The 16,247-nt window shown below is 40.7% G+C and overlaps 1 protein-coding gene across 1 annotated transcript in view; it reads left to right on the top strand.

Annotated features, from left to right (window-relative positions):
• The window catches only part of COL25A1 (collagen type XXV alpha 1 chain), a 305,319-nt gene that overhangs the window by 280,893 nt on the left and 8,179 nt on the right, over positions 1-16,247 (top strand). Inside the window, exons 35-36 of the mRNA XM_082237135.1 lie at positions 1,342-1,419; positions 6,326-6,364. Coding sequence (XP_082093261.1) covers positions 1,342-1,419; positions 6,326-6,364 — 117 coding nt within the window. The remainder of the gene's footprint in view (positions 1-1,341; positions 1,420-6,325; positions 6,365-16,247) is intronic.

Genomic DNA, 16,247 nt, shown 5'->3' with positions numbered 1-16,247 from the left:
CATCCCTTGGATAGCAGGAGCATTCCTAAGTATTAAGGTGCAGCCCTCTTAGGACAATAGCTCCCTCATTGGCAAAAAGATCTTATGAAGAGAAATCCCATTTCGGAGCAATGTTTGCATACTTAGATAGGTGTGGAATTCATCTATGCACAATGTTTCCCATTCATTTCAGTGGAATGGGCAGTTCCATCTATACAAGAAAGGCATGAATTTCCCTCAGGTGCAGTTTACATTGCACTACATTGGAAAGGGGAGTGACTTCTCTGTGCTCTGTGGCTCAGTCCCACACAACACTAGGAGTCTGTGCACATATGTGAAAAGGGTGTGGCTGGGGCAAATGTCCCTGCCCCTGCAAATATCCCTGTCCCTGGGAAAAACAGCATTTTATTGGGAAAGAACCGTGAGAAAGTGGCTCCTCAACCAAGGTAAATGCACTGAGCCTTGCTGAATGCGTTGGAACTCGCATGCCTTCACGAGCAGGCTGATCGGGGTGGATTTTATCTGAAGGCACTTCCAGGTGCCTCTTTGAGTCAAATGACCAACAAAGCATTCATGCTTTCAAGCCCTGCTCTAGGATTCAAAGTGTTCATAATGTTCATAATAATGACATCAGTACAGAAGCTCAGTAAAACCCAACTGATGCAGTTGTTGCTCATGATCACCATTTATTTTCCCACATAATGCATCATGCAAAGTAGAACACAGTGGTAAGTGTCCTTTCAGCCCTCCACTGGCTTAAAAAAAATCTTTTAAAGCATCTCTCTCTTTTTTTCCCTGAAAAGAATGAAACATTTGTTTTGTCCAAACCATTGTGTCCACAGGGGGAAAAGGGAAAGAAAGGCAAAAAGGGGCCTAAAGGGGAGAAAGGAGAACAGGGTGCCCCTGGATTAGATGCACCTTGCCCATTGGTACGTCTCACTTGTGTATTGGACATGTCTCCTCATACAGTAATATAGTAGGTTGCTGCAATATGAGGAGGAGCAAGCTACTGATATGGTCTAATGCTGGTATCCAGCTGGTATTCAGACCAAAGAATCCAATTGCCCATTTAAAGAAATGGTGACATTTCGTCTAACTCTTTCCCAAAAAAGTGAAGATTTTAAAAATAGAATAGATATTAACGGCAAACGTTTCCATAATTTGTAGTATAATAATTTGCAATTATTAGCTATATTTTGTCACTTGCTCTGATACGTGGCTTGTTTCTGAGAAGCAAAATACCAAGATTATAACCCTCCTGTTAGCTTGCTCCTCCTTTTGTTCCTTCCTTCTTGTTTATTCCAGCGAAGTCAATGCAAAATATATTTCTTAGTAACGTTGCAAGTTAATCTTTACAAACAGGGATTCCGAGGAATTAAGGGGGAAAAAGGGGAGCCAGGCCAGCCTGGCCTGGATGGGCTGGATGCCCCTTGCCAATTGGTACAGTATTGCTCTTTCCTACCAACCCGCATGCAATTCCTGTGTTTCTAGTCAGCTGTTTCCAATGTAAAGTTTAAACTGACCAGACTTTACATTTACATGTCCCTGTACATGCATGTGCATGATCAAACTGGCTGCTTTGGTGATCGTAACAGTATCCAGAGATCACAACATCCTATCAACATCTGCAACGTAACACTAAGCACTTTGCGCCCGCCACCATACAACGATTCTGAGTTTGTTTTATTCCAGCATTGACAATAAGTGTAATTCCCACCCACCCTACTTCAGGATTGCTTGTCTCTCTCCCCATCCTCACCACCACCACCAAAATGTGTTCCATCCCTACTTACAAGAATGAAGTTGCCCTCTTTGCTGACACAAACCAGATATATAAACCACAGGACTGCCCAATTTAAAGAATGTATCACTTTTATTCTCGCCCTGCACATTTTATCTTAGCTCATTCCTGAACATGTTCTAAACTTTTAAGTATTCAGACTGCTTCTGTGGCTTTTCTTTTTAAATTAAGCAAGGGTACTATATATGCATAGGCAGGGGGAGGAACTAATCTCTAATCCAAGCCACTTTAATGCGAAATCATTTTTTATTCCCTGCAGTAATATTAATATGGTAGCTCCACTGTGTACACCAGGGGTAGTCAACCTTTTTATACCTACCGCCAACTAATGCATCTTTCTTGATGGTAAAATTTCCTTACCACCCACCAGTGCTTGATGGAAGGAGGATTCAGCTTGTGCCGTAGAACCCCCTACCGCCCACCTAGAATCCTCAAATGCCCACTAGTGGGCAGTAGGGACCAGGTTGACACCCCTGGTATACACGGACACCCCACTTCAGTAAGCACTTGTGGGCACTGGAATTCAAGCGCACCTATGTGTGCCTGTTCATTCATTACATTTATACCCCCACCTTTTCTCCAGGAAGCTCAAGGCAGTATACGTGATTCCCCCCCTCCTCATTTTTTCCCCTTGCAAGAACCCTGTGAGCTAGGTTAGATTGAGAGACTGTGGCTTACCTTAGTCACCCAGTGATCTCCTAGACCGAGCAGGGATTTATGCTCTGCTCTCCCATATCCTAGTCCAGCCCTCTGACAACTGCACCACACCTTGTTAACTTCAGTAGACGGGATCGCTTCATTCATACTCTTCTGTTTAAATGAAAGGGAAAATGCACACACAGGGAGGAGCTCTGTTAATGCACAAAGGATCAAGACCATGGGCTCTAATGTGTACCTTATCTATTGGACAACAGAGCTGCTCCAGTCTGTTCAATGCTAACAGAGTTCTCTGTGCATGTATGAGTAAAGATAGTCCCCTGCTATTGTTAGTGAGAAATGTTTTTTGATGTATTAGAATAGACACTTTAATCAAAATCCTCCATGGAGCTCTCTACTGCTGCCAATGTTAAAAATATGGAGGCAATGGTATAGGTTTGGGGTTTTTGCTGTTGTTTTTTGCCTAAAATTATATAGGCATTTAGGATGACTTGGAACTAGTCTTCAGGACCTCACTAATGTGTCTGCAGTCCCTATGAACAGTTCCACTCTTTTATATTTGAATGCTACACACATCTGAAAGTGAACTTCTCATACATTTGTAAGGAGTTAATGGCCTGCAGCCCCAAGCCCTCACTGTCTTTGTTTCTTAAATGTTTCCAGTGTAACAGTCTTTCCTTTGAAACTTAATTTCCCACAATATACACAACAGTTCCCAACTTTATGTTAGCATGAGTTCAAGCTCCTACCTATACTAAAATTCTACTCATCGATCCCTCTCCCTTGTACCAATCTGGCAACACTCTTTATTTTCATTATTATCAAAATATGATTATTATTATTTTTTCATTTTAAAAATCAACATTATTTACACATTTCTAGAAAATGCCAAAGGCTTTTTAATGGTTAGCAGTTACAGCTGATCTGCATGTTCTGATACTGTTTGTATAGTTTAAGCACGAATGTTAAAGTTAAGTAGGTTTTATTTCAAGCACAATGTTTCTAATCTAAGTTATCAAATGAATATTTATCTGACTACACAGTCCATGTTATATTTGGTTTGCCTCTGATTAATGATAACTTATAGTTCATGTATTTGGTTGCAAGTAAATCAAGCATGCCTTCATGATTTTTAAAGCGGGGGGAATGTTTGCAGTATCATTTCTGTCTGGAAGTAAACGGAAGGCAGGCAGCTATAGGACAAACTTAATAGCCGCTAGCAGTGTTGTTGCTGTTTGCTCAAATTATTGAAGATCTCCCAAAAGAAAATTTGTTGGCATATAGAAAATCCAAGAGTAAATTACAGAACTACCTTGACCTTGAATTGGGCCCACTCACCAACTATTCCTGTATTTCCACTTAGACAATGGAACTGCCCCTCCTGTTCCTCTACCCACATGTCTCCCATGTTCTTCCCAAATCTGGTCCAGAGGATTGGGGAAATACCAAGGACAGATGTGGGCGTGAGGTGGGGAGAGGAGAAGAGAAGAAAGGGAAGTTCCATTAAACAACCTGTCAGAGCTGCCTCCAGATCCCAGCTCACAGAGGATCACGCTAGCCAGCGTTCACTTTATAAAAGTCTTTATTGAGTTACAGATTCCATTTCCGAACTGCAGCGTGCAGCTCTACGTCTTAGAAGCTAGACCGACGAAGCTCCGTCTGATTCCCCGCCTCCTGTACACCAACTTAATACCCTAGCCTTGCTCCACCTCTTACGTCTTTCCTTCCTCCTCTGGGTCCCTCTGCCCCCCGGGGTCTCCTCCTTCCTACTCTCTTCCGACGCTGACCCCCTGGACCCTTCTGCCTCCTTGCGGCGGGCTTTAGGACCTGGCTCCCTTTCCGGGCTGCTTACTGTGCCGCCTTCCTGTGTATTTGAACTTGGCGCGCGCGCCCAACCTTCCACTTTCCGCTTGACCGTTTCTTCGCTCCCCGATGGAGGTGTAGCCACTCCTGACTCATGCACTCCCTCCTGCGGCGAGCCGCCGGATCCCGATGCCTGGCGCCCTTCCTCCCCACTGCGCTCTGCTGGGGACGCTGGCCCCGATTTCCAACTACTGCTCTCTGAACCCCCTCTGGTTCCTTCTTCCTGGGGTGTCCCCCTAGGTTTCCCCCTTGCTCTGGCCACTGGCGCTCCTTTCTGTGAATCTTCCGATTCACTGGAAAGACTCGGAGATCTCGGGTCGTCATCATCACTCATCTTTCCTTCGGACTCCTCCCCCTCGCTCTCTGTTTCCTCCCTTTCCCGCGCCTCTGCTCCTGAACCCCTGACACAACCAAAATCCTTGTACTAGTGGTAGGAAGCACTCAATTGGCTACTGTCCAGTATATTTTAAAAGAATAATAAAATGACTTGTCACTGTGGACATGTTTGGCTGGCTGCCCAGTGAATAGAAAATGTATTTAAAATGGCAATCCTGTTTGCCCCAGTGGTTCCCAGCATTCCCACACCAGCTCAGGCAATAAGATGGGGCCTGTTTGCTCCAGCCCCTCATCATCTGCCACTTTCTGATTCCATTGAGGCCATTGAGGATGGTAGAACTTATATTCAGGGACTCTGAAGCCCTGTGCCAGGGGTCAGCAATTTTTTTCAGCAGGGCGCCGGTCTACTGTCCCTCAGACCTTGTGGGGAGCCGGACTATATTTTGAAGAAAAAAATGAATGAATTCCTATGCCCCACAAATAACCCAGAGATGCATTTTGAATAAAAGCACACATTCTATTCATGTGAAAACACCAGACAAGCCCCACAAATAACCCAGAGGTGCATTTTAAATAAAAGCACACATTCTACTCATGTAAAGACATGCTGATTCCCGGACCATCTGAAGGCCGGATTTAGAAGGCGATTGGCCTGGATCTGGGCCCTGGGCCTTAGTTTGCCTACTCATGCCCTATGCATATATTACTCATGCGGAGGGAAACGTTGCAGTCATACCTTTAGCCCGTCTCTTAAAGTCACATCTGCTTCTTCCAGCCACTCTGCATTGCATGTGGTTCTCTGTGAAGAAACTTCAAATGCATGAGCTCCTGCACATGCGTAAGGGCTTCACCCTTCCCACTGACTACTAGTCATGACGGCTGTATTATGGCCAGTATCAGAGGCAGGATGTCTCTGAATACCAGTTGCTGGGGAATCACAAGAGGGTAGTGTTGTTGCACTCATGCCCTCCCTTACAGGCTTTTCATGGGCATCCGATAGTCCACTGTGGGAACAGAATGCTGGTCTGTTCTGATCCAGGACTCTTCTTACATTCTTACTGTTTCTGTGAATTTCTTACTTCTGTGAATTGGTTTTCATGTAGAGAGTTTTAATTCTAAACACGTTCTTACTGAAAATAAACCAGCATGTTTGGGTTTCGCTAGCCTACAGCTGAATTGATTTACTCCCGGGAGAGTAATTCCAGATAGAAATGATACACTCTTGCTCATGGAAAGATTATTCTGAATAGTTTTGTCATTTTCCAAGCCTATCCTGTCCTGCCTAAATGGACTAACTAGTTCAGTTCAACTCCACAGTTGATCCAAGGCAGTGAACTGGTAAAGGCCACCTACAACATGCTTCTTGCTGCATTGGAACTCTAATTATCCTTCCAATACCACAATTACATATGGATCAATGGAGATCTCAAAGCCACAAATAAATTTGCATGAAATGAGGCACTTGTTAATCTTTAAAGTGTTCCTATGGTGGTTAATTGTTCCTCAGAAAATCCAAGGAACACAGGTTAAGAGAATCTCCATGCATCCCACCCATTCTTCTGCTGAATGTTTCAGTCTTACTTATCTTCCTAAACAAGTTTTCATTTGTGAGATATGGAATGGTGTGGGTGTGGGTGCTTGTTGAGAGATGTTGTTAAACCTTAATCATGAACTTTGTTCTTCAAACAGGGACCAGATGGCTTACCAATGCCTGGCTGTTGGCAAAAGGTGAGGTGCTGAAAATCATATTGTATGTCCACTTTTTATTAGGCAAAATAAGTTTGGACAATCAGGGGAATGGCAGAATATTATCAAAATGCTTAGACTGTAGAAAGGAAGATTTTGCCAATTTCCTCTAGACTTTCACACTGTTCTCGGGGGGGAAATAGTGGGAAGGGGGAGTCAGTCCAAACTGTCCCATTTCCCACTCATGGGAGATCAGAGACGGCTCTTCATTCAGCACATTACTTAGTTGAAGCAGACATTTGAGCTCATTACTAATCTTGCCAAAATGTTGTTTCTTTGTTTTTGTTTTTTTGCAGTGATGAATCTAACTTTGCAAGCATGAAGTTGTGTATATAACACTCCGCTCTAGTATTTATAGTTGAAAATGGAACCATTGATTTTACAAGTCTGAAATATGTTTACACGTAGCTGCTTCTACTTGTTTGCAGTAGTCCATGTGTACCTCTATTCTTCACGTACATCTGCAATTCAACAAAATATAAACTGCAACAAACTTGCAAAATCAAGTATTAGTCTCTATACAGAGTTAATCTTTACAGAGTGATCACTCATAGACATTTGAGTTGTTTCTGCAGTTTTCCAGTTTTTTCTTTGTTTGTCTTCTTTTGGGCCTGCATGGACAACAAGTGCCATGAACTAGTTTACATGAAACTGTGACCAAATATGAGCTCAGTGCTATGAAACGTACTGTACCTGATTGCCATTGGAATACAGTGACTTGGCTTCCATGTTCACCTGCATCAATCCTATCACTGGTTCATAGCTCACATATTTGCTTGTGCTGACTAAAATCAGAAGCATGACTCGTGTGCCAAAACAGCTTGTTGTGTGATCATCCCCGTGAGCTACAATGGTTGCTTGCTGTGACTTTTAATTCAGACACCTGAATTGTTCTTTTTTGTCATCTCAAGGGAGTCACACCATGGCTTATTGCAAAAAAATGATAAGAGGAGGAAATTAAGACAATGGTCTTGAATTTGGAGGGAGCTGCAGTTCCTTCCAGCGGTGGATGGCTTTCAGTCTTCTGGGTTATGAAGCCACCTTTGTCAAAAGGGTGGAACCTCTTCATCAGCCTCTGTTTGCTTGCACTCCTCGCAGTCACAAGCCAATCAAATTGGGTGGATTTCTACACTAGTCCCTGTTGACTATTTAACCAAGGAGGAAAGAAGCATGAAGATCTTGCTTTGCGAGTAGGTAGATAAAGCTGCAGAGAGATACCAAAAGGATCATTTGATGATAGGTCTGAGTATCAACATGGCCATTTTCGAGGATTGGTGCAGTATTTGTTTCACATACTGCATTTTGAGACTTTTGAAGGCACGTATTCTTGACAAAAGATACCGTGAAATGCCTAAAGCAATGGAACAGACATGACTGTATATGGCTCGCCATTTGAATTTTAGAAGTTCCTGATGAAATATCAAATGCTTATAGGATTTTGGAAAAATATATTTTATTTTATTTGTGTTTCAGTTTGCTATCATCCAGCAGATACATGCTTCCTGAAATTTAAGTTCTGAAAAATGCACTTGTGTTCAACTTCTTTCAGTGTTGTCTTTTTTTGGATCTATAAGGTCTTTACTGCTGCAAAGCAGGGATTTGTTTCTTTTTAATTCACATGAACTCATTTATTCATATACTTTTTTTTCCTTCTACAGTTGTCCTGTTTTGGGGTTCTGTAGCCCAAAGAGTATGCAATAGGGAAAGAATATTACATGACAGTAACAGCAACATTTTTATCTCAAATGTATAATGAATTTCATCTGAATTTTAGACTGCAATCCTGTGCATTCTTCTCTGGGACTAAGACCCATTGAATTCAGTGGAACTTCTGAATATGTTCCAATTGTGTTGCATATTGCTTAAAAAAACAGCTTTCATTTCTCTATTTTGAACACATTTGCTTAACTTTAAAATCTTTAGACTTGTATTCATAAAGTACATTTGTAGACACCCCGAGAAACTAATTTATGTTGCATTTTTTACTTTGCTTTAAAAAAAAAAATCATTGCCAGTATTGAAATGGTGATTAAACTTCTATGTACATTCATAAAAAGTCTGACCAAATAAGAGATTTCATACATTTGTGAAATAATGTGAGGAAGACATGATCATGTGTTTCTGGAGACAAGCATCAGTTGCTCCAGAAATGTCATGTGCATCACCTCATAATGATTCCATTTCCAAATAATGGCTACTTTGGACATCACACTAAACCATTGTTTAGCATGATGATAATATGTTGCAGCAAGCCTTGGGCTCATGCACCTCCTCTGGTACATGTGCAAGGAGAACAAATACTTACATTTTCATTTTAGATGAACTGCGGTATAGTGTGCTACCCTATCCCTAAAGTATGGCTAATCTTAAGTGCATATTTAAGATTAACCACAGTTTGTTTAGGACTTTGAGCATCAATACAAGCTGCAGTTAATCTGAAATTGGAGTGCACACTTCAAAACTCCTCCTCACTACTGTGCCAGGGGACAGAGTGGAGTGCCCAAACCCAAAGCTCACCAAAGATAATTGTCATCACAATAAACTATCATGTCTGAACCATACCATTAGCTTAGTACAGTACTGCCTTCTGCCCATGAATCAATAGTATCTCCAGAACTCCTTTGTACTTTTACTTCGGATTTCATTTTCATAATGTTTCATTTTCATATCAGATTTCATTTTCATAATGTTTCATTTCAGATTACATTTTCAGAATGTCAAAACCATTTAATGAAAATAATACCCCCCCCCATTCAAAACTTCCTTTCCCACGTACCCCAAAGAGCTGGGGAAATTTCTGTTCAACAATAACTGCTTTAATGCTGAAGCTTTTGTCTTAATAGTTCTAACAAATATTTTGCCAAAGTTTCAGTGATGGCCTCTGAGCAGCAAGGGAAAAGAAAGATCAGGTGCTCAGGGAACTCAGAAAAAGGATGCTATCTTTGCTAACTGCTTTATCGGTTGTTGCGATTCTGTTTTAATTTTTATTGTAAGCTGCCCTGTGTGTGTAGAAAGACAGGATTTAAGCATTTTAAATAAATGAGATAAGTCGTATTGATCTGCATGTGTGTGCACACAGGTGTACACACACACTAACATTAATGCACACATGCAAACAAAGCATATCTTAATCTTTGAACAATTTATCCACAATGCAAGAAATTTGTTATTGCATCCCAACACATTTAATGCATAATTTTAAATATGTTCTGATGTCAATATTCATAACCAATCTCATTATGTAGAAATGGAGCCTGTCAACTTCCCGTGTACATTCCAATGTACATTTTTATTAGTTTGTATTTCAGATTATTAAGGCACAAGTGTCTCCATTTATCCCTCTTGTGATTTAAAACAAGAGGGTTATGAGCCTTACATGTCTGACTACAGAAGGTTCCCTACAGGACTAAACAGAGCCATTTCCCCACCCTAGCACTCATGCAATGCACAGATGCACACAGAGGCAGTGTGTCAAAAAAGAAGAATGTGGGAGCTCTTCTCATGTTCCCATTTAACTCTTCCCTTTCCACTTGGTCAAATTATGCTAGATCTGAAATGTGAACAAGTGGAGTGGGGAGGCTGGATCAGATGTAAGGGCTACACACAAACCTGTAGCATTTCCTGTAGTGTCCCAACATGTGGCTTGCAAGCAAACTTGCCAAAGGTCACAAAATGGAGCTCCATTGACCCCTGTGTCAAACCCTTAACACACATTTTCAGTCCACTTTAAATGAGCTAACAATGGGGTATCAACCACTAATTTTAGAGTGAAATTAAGTTCATGAATGGTGTCTTTGTAAATTAATAAATTTGCATGCCACTCTACTTTGCTCTAGCTGCCAACCACTCATTGGCATACAGAACAATGTAACATGTGATTTTATATAATCACAGAAACAGCTGCCAGCAATTCCCATTGTGGTCACCAGTCATTTTGATATATCTAGCAACAGACAGGTATGTCCCGTTTGAACTTCAGAATAAGGGAACCAGTGGTCCTCCAGCTGTTGCTGGACTACAACTCCTATTTACTGCTAACCATTGGCCATGACAGCTGTGGCTGACGCGAGTCCGACAACACCTGGAGGGCTACTGGTTCTGTACGCCTGCCTGAGTTGGTTTTCATATTCTTTCTTTCCCTCACTTATTGCTCCATGAGTTTGGCATACATCTGCTTAGAACTGGCCATTCAGTCATCTTAATTCTTACCCATTGTAATTAAAATGCTTTTGCTTGTTAGCAAGAGCCCATTCCATTTTGATAACGCCATCCTAGTAGAACTACATTGTGATCTGATAAGTCAGTTTGTGAGATAGCAAAATAGTGTCTGATTTTTTAAAATATCTGTTGCCTGATGAAAGTGCAAATGTGCTCATTCTAGCCATACAATCACTTTCGGAAGACATGCAGTGCCTTTTGTGTTGATCTTTGACAATTATTTTGGTGCTATTTTTTCTTCTTATTGTGTGTCTCTGGTGTAGCTGTTTATGTTTTGCTGCCGCAGGTTTCCTTTGCTTAAAATCTGCAGGTTTGTTGGCGGTGTGATCTTTTTTCTTTCAGTTCAAACATTGGACACAACTTGAGTTTACTTAAGTTCTGCAACTCCAGCTTCTTGTTTCTGTGATTATTTTTCTTTTGCTGCCCCCCCCCTCAACACACACCTCCCTGCAATATTAATTTGGTGTCCGTCCTCATGGGTATCTTTTACTCAACAAAGAAACAGCATGCCTGAAACCAACGTGTTTCAGATTAATCTTTCCTTTCGCTCCATAAATGGAGAAGCTGCTTTCCTTTAATTTCCATAAACTGAGGAATTGTATCTTCCAGGGTGCTTACAGAACAGATAATTGCAAGGGATGATGTAGGACAACAGTTCATAATGAAGCATTCATTTCTCTAATCTGTTTGTAATTTTAGAATAACAGAGAGATGTTATAGAGAGGTTGAGTGATGTCATGTTCCATATTGTGTCTATAAGAGGCTTAGATACAATCAAACTCATCCAGAGGTTTCAACTGTGTGCCCAAAGATCTCCCAACTATTTTCCTACGCTGTTCATTTAAATGGAGGGTGAATTCATGTTTTCACAAGTTGTGTGTGCAGACTTTCCATTGAAGTTAATGATCATGAGGGAGCTCCATGTGTGCCTCAAAGCACCCAGGGCTCTTGAAGCAGAGCTCTTGTATTTCTTCTCACTGTCAAATGACTTTTCTTTATGTTTGCCTATGTATCATGCTATAAAGACTTGAAATGTATTGTTCTTCATCGTCAGTATTATGTACAGGCTTGAAAGTATTTTAGTTTTATATGGGACTGGAAAGATATCTATTAGGCTTTGCTGTTGCGTTACTGTTTAATTTTGTTGTTTCTGGGTTGTTGCTTTCAATTAAGGGAACCCAGAGGTGGAATTTTGACTTTTGGTGCAATAAAAATGCCCCAAAATGTTAATGCTGGCTAAGAACAGGCAAGAGGCGATCCAGTAACATTCTTGTAGGTTCTGAATTTATTCACCGTACAGAACTGCTGGATGCAACTCTGGTTTACATAGGGCATTGTTAACTATGAGAATACATGGTTGGATTTATTTTGTATAATGGAATTGTTCTGTGTAATTATTTTTTTAAGAATAAAAGCTACAAGAATGGGTGCACTCTTCTACAAGAGAATGAGGTTTTTGATGACGTGCGTTTTCTTTGCAAGCTTTCTAAGCTCTGTTACTTGACTGTCATACAGTTATATCTGTATCTTTTTGTTTTATCTAAAAAGAGACTTTTCCTTTTCACACCAAAAACTACATTGAAATAAATAAATAGAATAAAAACACAAGTTGTGTCAACATGGTCTCTAGGAGCTTTGAACAATGAGACCTAAAGCTGCTAAGAGAAACATCTTTCTTTCTTTTTTCTTGTGTGGCATCTCAATATCAGTCTGAATGGTCCAGTGCTATGAAATATACAATTCATTTCTGAAACTGCCCAATGATTGGCTAAACACTGCCGGGGTGTGTGTGTCACACTGATTTCTGATCATTGGTGTCTGACCATGTGACAAGGTCACCAAAACAGCAAAATGGATGCTAAAAAGGAGGAGGTTTCTGTAATATTGGGAGTTTGTTTGCATTTTTTAAAAATATTGGTATTTGAAATGCATCCTGTTTACTATGCTGCTCAGAAATAGAACTGTCTTTCCTTGGATTAACAGGGGGCCTTATTCCAGCAGGGACCTTCAGTGTTTACCTTTAAACCTTTTTGCTGAAAATCTATCTAAATCTACTCAGTCACACTTGGTACTGCTTTGAGATAATTTGGAAGCATTTGATTGGGAGAGGGGTTTATTTTAAATGTTGTTAATGTTGGCCACAATCCTTTGTCCAGCTCTCCAGGGCATTTCCAATAAAATGAAAGGGTGCTACACAATAATACTGTTGCACGCAATCCCAATCTCCAAGTGTTGTGAGAGTCCAGGGGTTCCAAGCAAGTATTACCCAGGGTTTGTGTTTCCTTTTGGAATGAGACACAGCAGATATGTACAGCCTGAGCCTACGATGGAGGGTTTCCCAGCATTAACACCCCAAGAGGGTCTCACAGGGCTGCTTTCCTTTGTTCCCCTGAATGGCTAGTTACCAGGAGGCTAGCCTTGCTTGTCCAATAATTAGAACCCTTGATTAAATATCAACACTTGCTCAATCCAGGGATTTAGCAGGGTGTGGCATACAACTTAACTCCCCATACTCAGAACAATACTATCAAAGCCTTATGCTACTTTCATATTGGAGCTTGTGCAGGAGAGCTTCCCAATGGATTTTGCCCATTCATTGTGGATATTTTTTCTGTTGTACATGTTTGGGAAGTGTAGTATAATGCAACCTGGTAACAATTTTTAAAGGTGTATGTATCTGATCATTTTTCTTTTTGGAAAATATTATATTTTTAATTTGTGTTTTTTACTTTTTTTAATTGACCTGTATGTGCAGTTATTTTGATATTTCATAGCAGTCTTTCTTAAAAGAAGATGATGAGATTTGGAGTGAATTGTCACTGTGGGAACATTACATGAGTCATTCTCATATCACATATTCTGAGTGTCATTTCACTGTAAAACTATGGCTGTGTAAATAATTTCAAGGCTTAAATCATCACTTTTGATTTGTTATACATTTTTACTTAAGTGTGGCTTCTGGTTCAGACATAATTCAAGGCTGAGCCAAATGAAACAATATGAATTACTTCTTTTCTTTGTCAAATTCTCCTGGTTTCTCCTGTTCTTTACAGTTTTAAAATTGTTCTTGTTTCTTTGAGTTTTGTATTTGGTTTTTGTTCCTAGCTTGTGAGAAGTTGATCTTCAGAATTATTTTTACACTATTTATGACTTATTTTCATAATGTAAAAAGTGTGTAATTATTAAACTCTTAATCTTACTATTGAGGGTGTTTTGTGTTTTCTCTTTGCTCTCCCTGAGTTGTAAAAACAAGCTTGCCATTTCAAAAAAAGGTACCCTTTGCACAGTGCAGTTTCTGTGATAGTGTGTTTCTAAATGATCAACTATTTAAAATATTAATCTGAAGAAATAGTTGGCTTAAATACCAATATTTTATTCCAGATGGTCTTGAATATATTGGCCAGTGTTTGCCTCTGCCTAGCATATGAAATTTCCAAAACACTTAAGAGTGTTCTTACAAATTTACTCATGCACCAAACAGCTTGGAAACTGCAAGAACTCAATTTATTCCTGCTGCCTGCTTCTTAACTGGTCAACTGAGCCACAAAAATCCTTGCCTTAATAGCCCATGACTGCTAAATTTGCTCAGGAAAATGCTCTAAAATCACTGGAAACTTGGGTGAGTGCCTCTGTCAGGGGCACCGACTTGCCCCTCGCCTTGAGGGGACCCAGCGTCACATGATGCGTTCTGCCCCCGCCCAGTGGCAGCAGGGGATGGGGAACACAGAGGGTGATCTTCGCCCTCCATACACCCACCCTGCCCGGCTTGGCCCCCTCCCCACAAATGTTGAGGGGACCGAAGCCCCTTCTGCCCTCTATAGTTGGTGCCCCAGCCTCTGTCAGAAAGGTTTCGAAACCATTTCTCAAACAACCAACTCCAAAGGCTTTTTGCTTTCTTGTACTTTTTGGACCATGCTGCATTCTAAAACTTTCGTCTTTCAATCAGAGACTTGGAAGAACAACTAGCATTCAAGCAGTGTGCTGCTGCCTGTTGTTCTGCTCTTTTAAATAGCTCCTCTCCACAGGGTACTTCACATATCAGTGTGTACAAAAACCACTCGTGCTTCACAGCATCTAAATTCTGTAAATTTACAATGTTCTGTGATAGAGATTCCGCCTGGAAAAACTTTTATATTTTATTTTACTCAATACCCCTCATAGACTGCCATCTAGCGGTTCAGTCATACAAACACTTTTCTAAACTCAAGCAGATATGTTATTTTGATTTTTCCTACTACTGACCCAATGCGCCTTTCTTTTTAAAAGGGAAAGGGGGGAAAAGAAAACCACAGTTGTATGTAACATAACCTTTTCAGACTCCACAGCTCTGAAAGGTCTGTTCATCTTGAAATTCTGCTCTGATAATTGCATAGCACAGCATTTTCTGCATCCTAAAAGCCATGCTTATGGACACACATATGTGAAAGAAAATTGCTTTCAAACTATCTAGCCAATATAGATTTTTAAATGTGTAACAATAGATTATGGAAAAAAGGAAATGAAAAATTCATTTAGTGCTGTCCAATGCTTTTTTTCTGGGGGTACACAGGAGTACACATACCCCTAAACATTTTGTGAATCTTTGTACTTTTGTCCATTTACTGCATTTATTTCCACCAATTTGCACTATAAAATGGTGGTTTTCTTGAGTCAAAATGAGAGTACCCTTAAATATTTTTTTAGAAAGAAAAAAAAGCACTGGTGTTGTCTATATCCTTCCACTCTGCTCCTATGATGTATTAAGTTTACTTATATGCTGCTTTTCCACAATAACGTTTCTGGCAGAGGCGTACCTAGGCTGTCTTGCATCCTTGGCAAGGAGATTTATCAGCACCTCCCAAGGCTTTTTTCCAGCAGGAACTCCTCACTGGAGTCAAAATAAAAAAAATCCTTCCAGTAGCACCTTAAAGACCAACTAAGTTAGTTCTTGGTATGAGCTTTCGTGTGCATGCACACTTCTTCAGATACCAAGAAAGCTCATACCAAGAACTAACTTAGTTGGTCTTTAAGGTGCTACTGGAAGGAATTTTTTTATTTTGACTATGGCAGACCAACACGGCTACCTATCCTCACTGGAGGTAAAAGGTAAAGGACCCCTGAGCGGTTAAGTCCAGTGAAAGGTGACTATGGGGTTGTGGCGCTCATCTTGCTTTCAGGCCAAGGGAGCCGGCATTTGTCCACAGACAGCTTTCCGGGTCATGTGACCAGCATGACTAAACCGCTTCAGAAGCAGTTTAGTCCTCATTGGAACTTGGTTCTCAGGAGCCATTTTGTTACCTTAACAACCCATACTTAGTGGGCCATTCCCAGGCTGGCCTGTCTATTCCAGCAATTTAATCCATGCTGGATCCAGGAATTAGAAGGGAGACTCTGGGCTACAGCCGACCCACCAGTAAACTCATAACACTATATTCCCATTGAGCATTATCCAACATTAATCATACAGCCATTAAATCAGTAGAGTTCAGTTATGTCTGTTGATTTAAATGGGTCCGCTCTGAGGAATGACAAGCAATGGATATCACCCATTGAATTTAGTACTCAGTATACTCTTGGGCAGGGTACTCCTGCAGAGGATTGTGTTGTAATTTACTCTCTACCCTCATAAATTAAGGGGCCTGTGCATTAGATTAAGACATGGCTCCCC

Source organism: Podarcis vaucheri, assembly GCF_965113315.1.
Source record: "Podarcis vaucheri genome assembly, chromosome: 9".
NCBI classification, from domain to species: domain Eukaryota; kingdom Metazoa; phylum Chordata; class Lepidosauria; order Squamata; family Lacertidae; genus Podarcis; species Podarcis vaucheri.
Note: the sequence above shows the minus strand (reverse complement) of the source record. Positions and strands in the feature narration are given on the sequence as shown.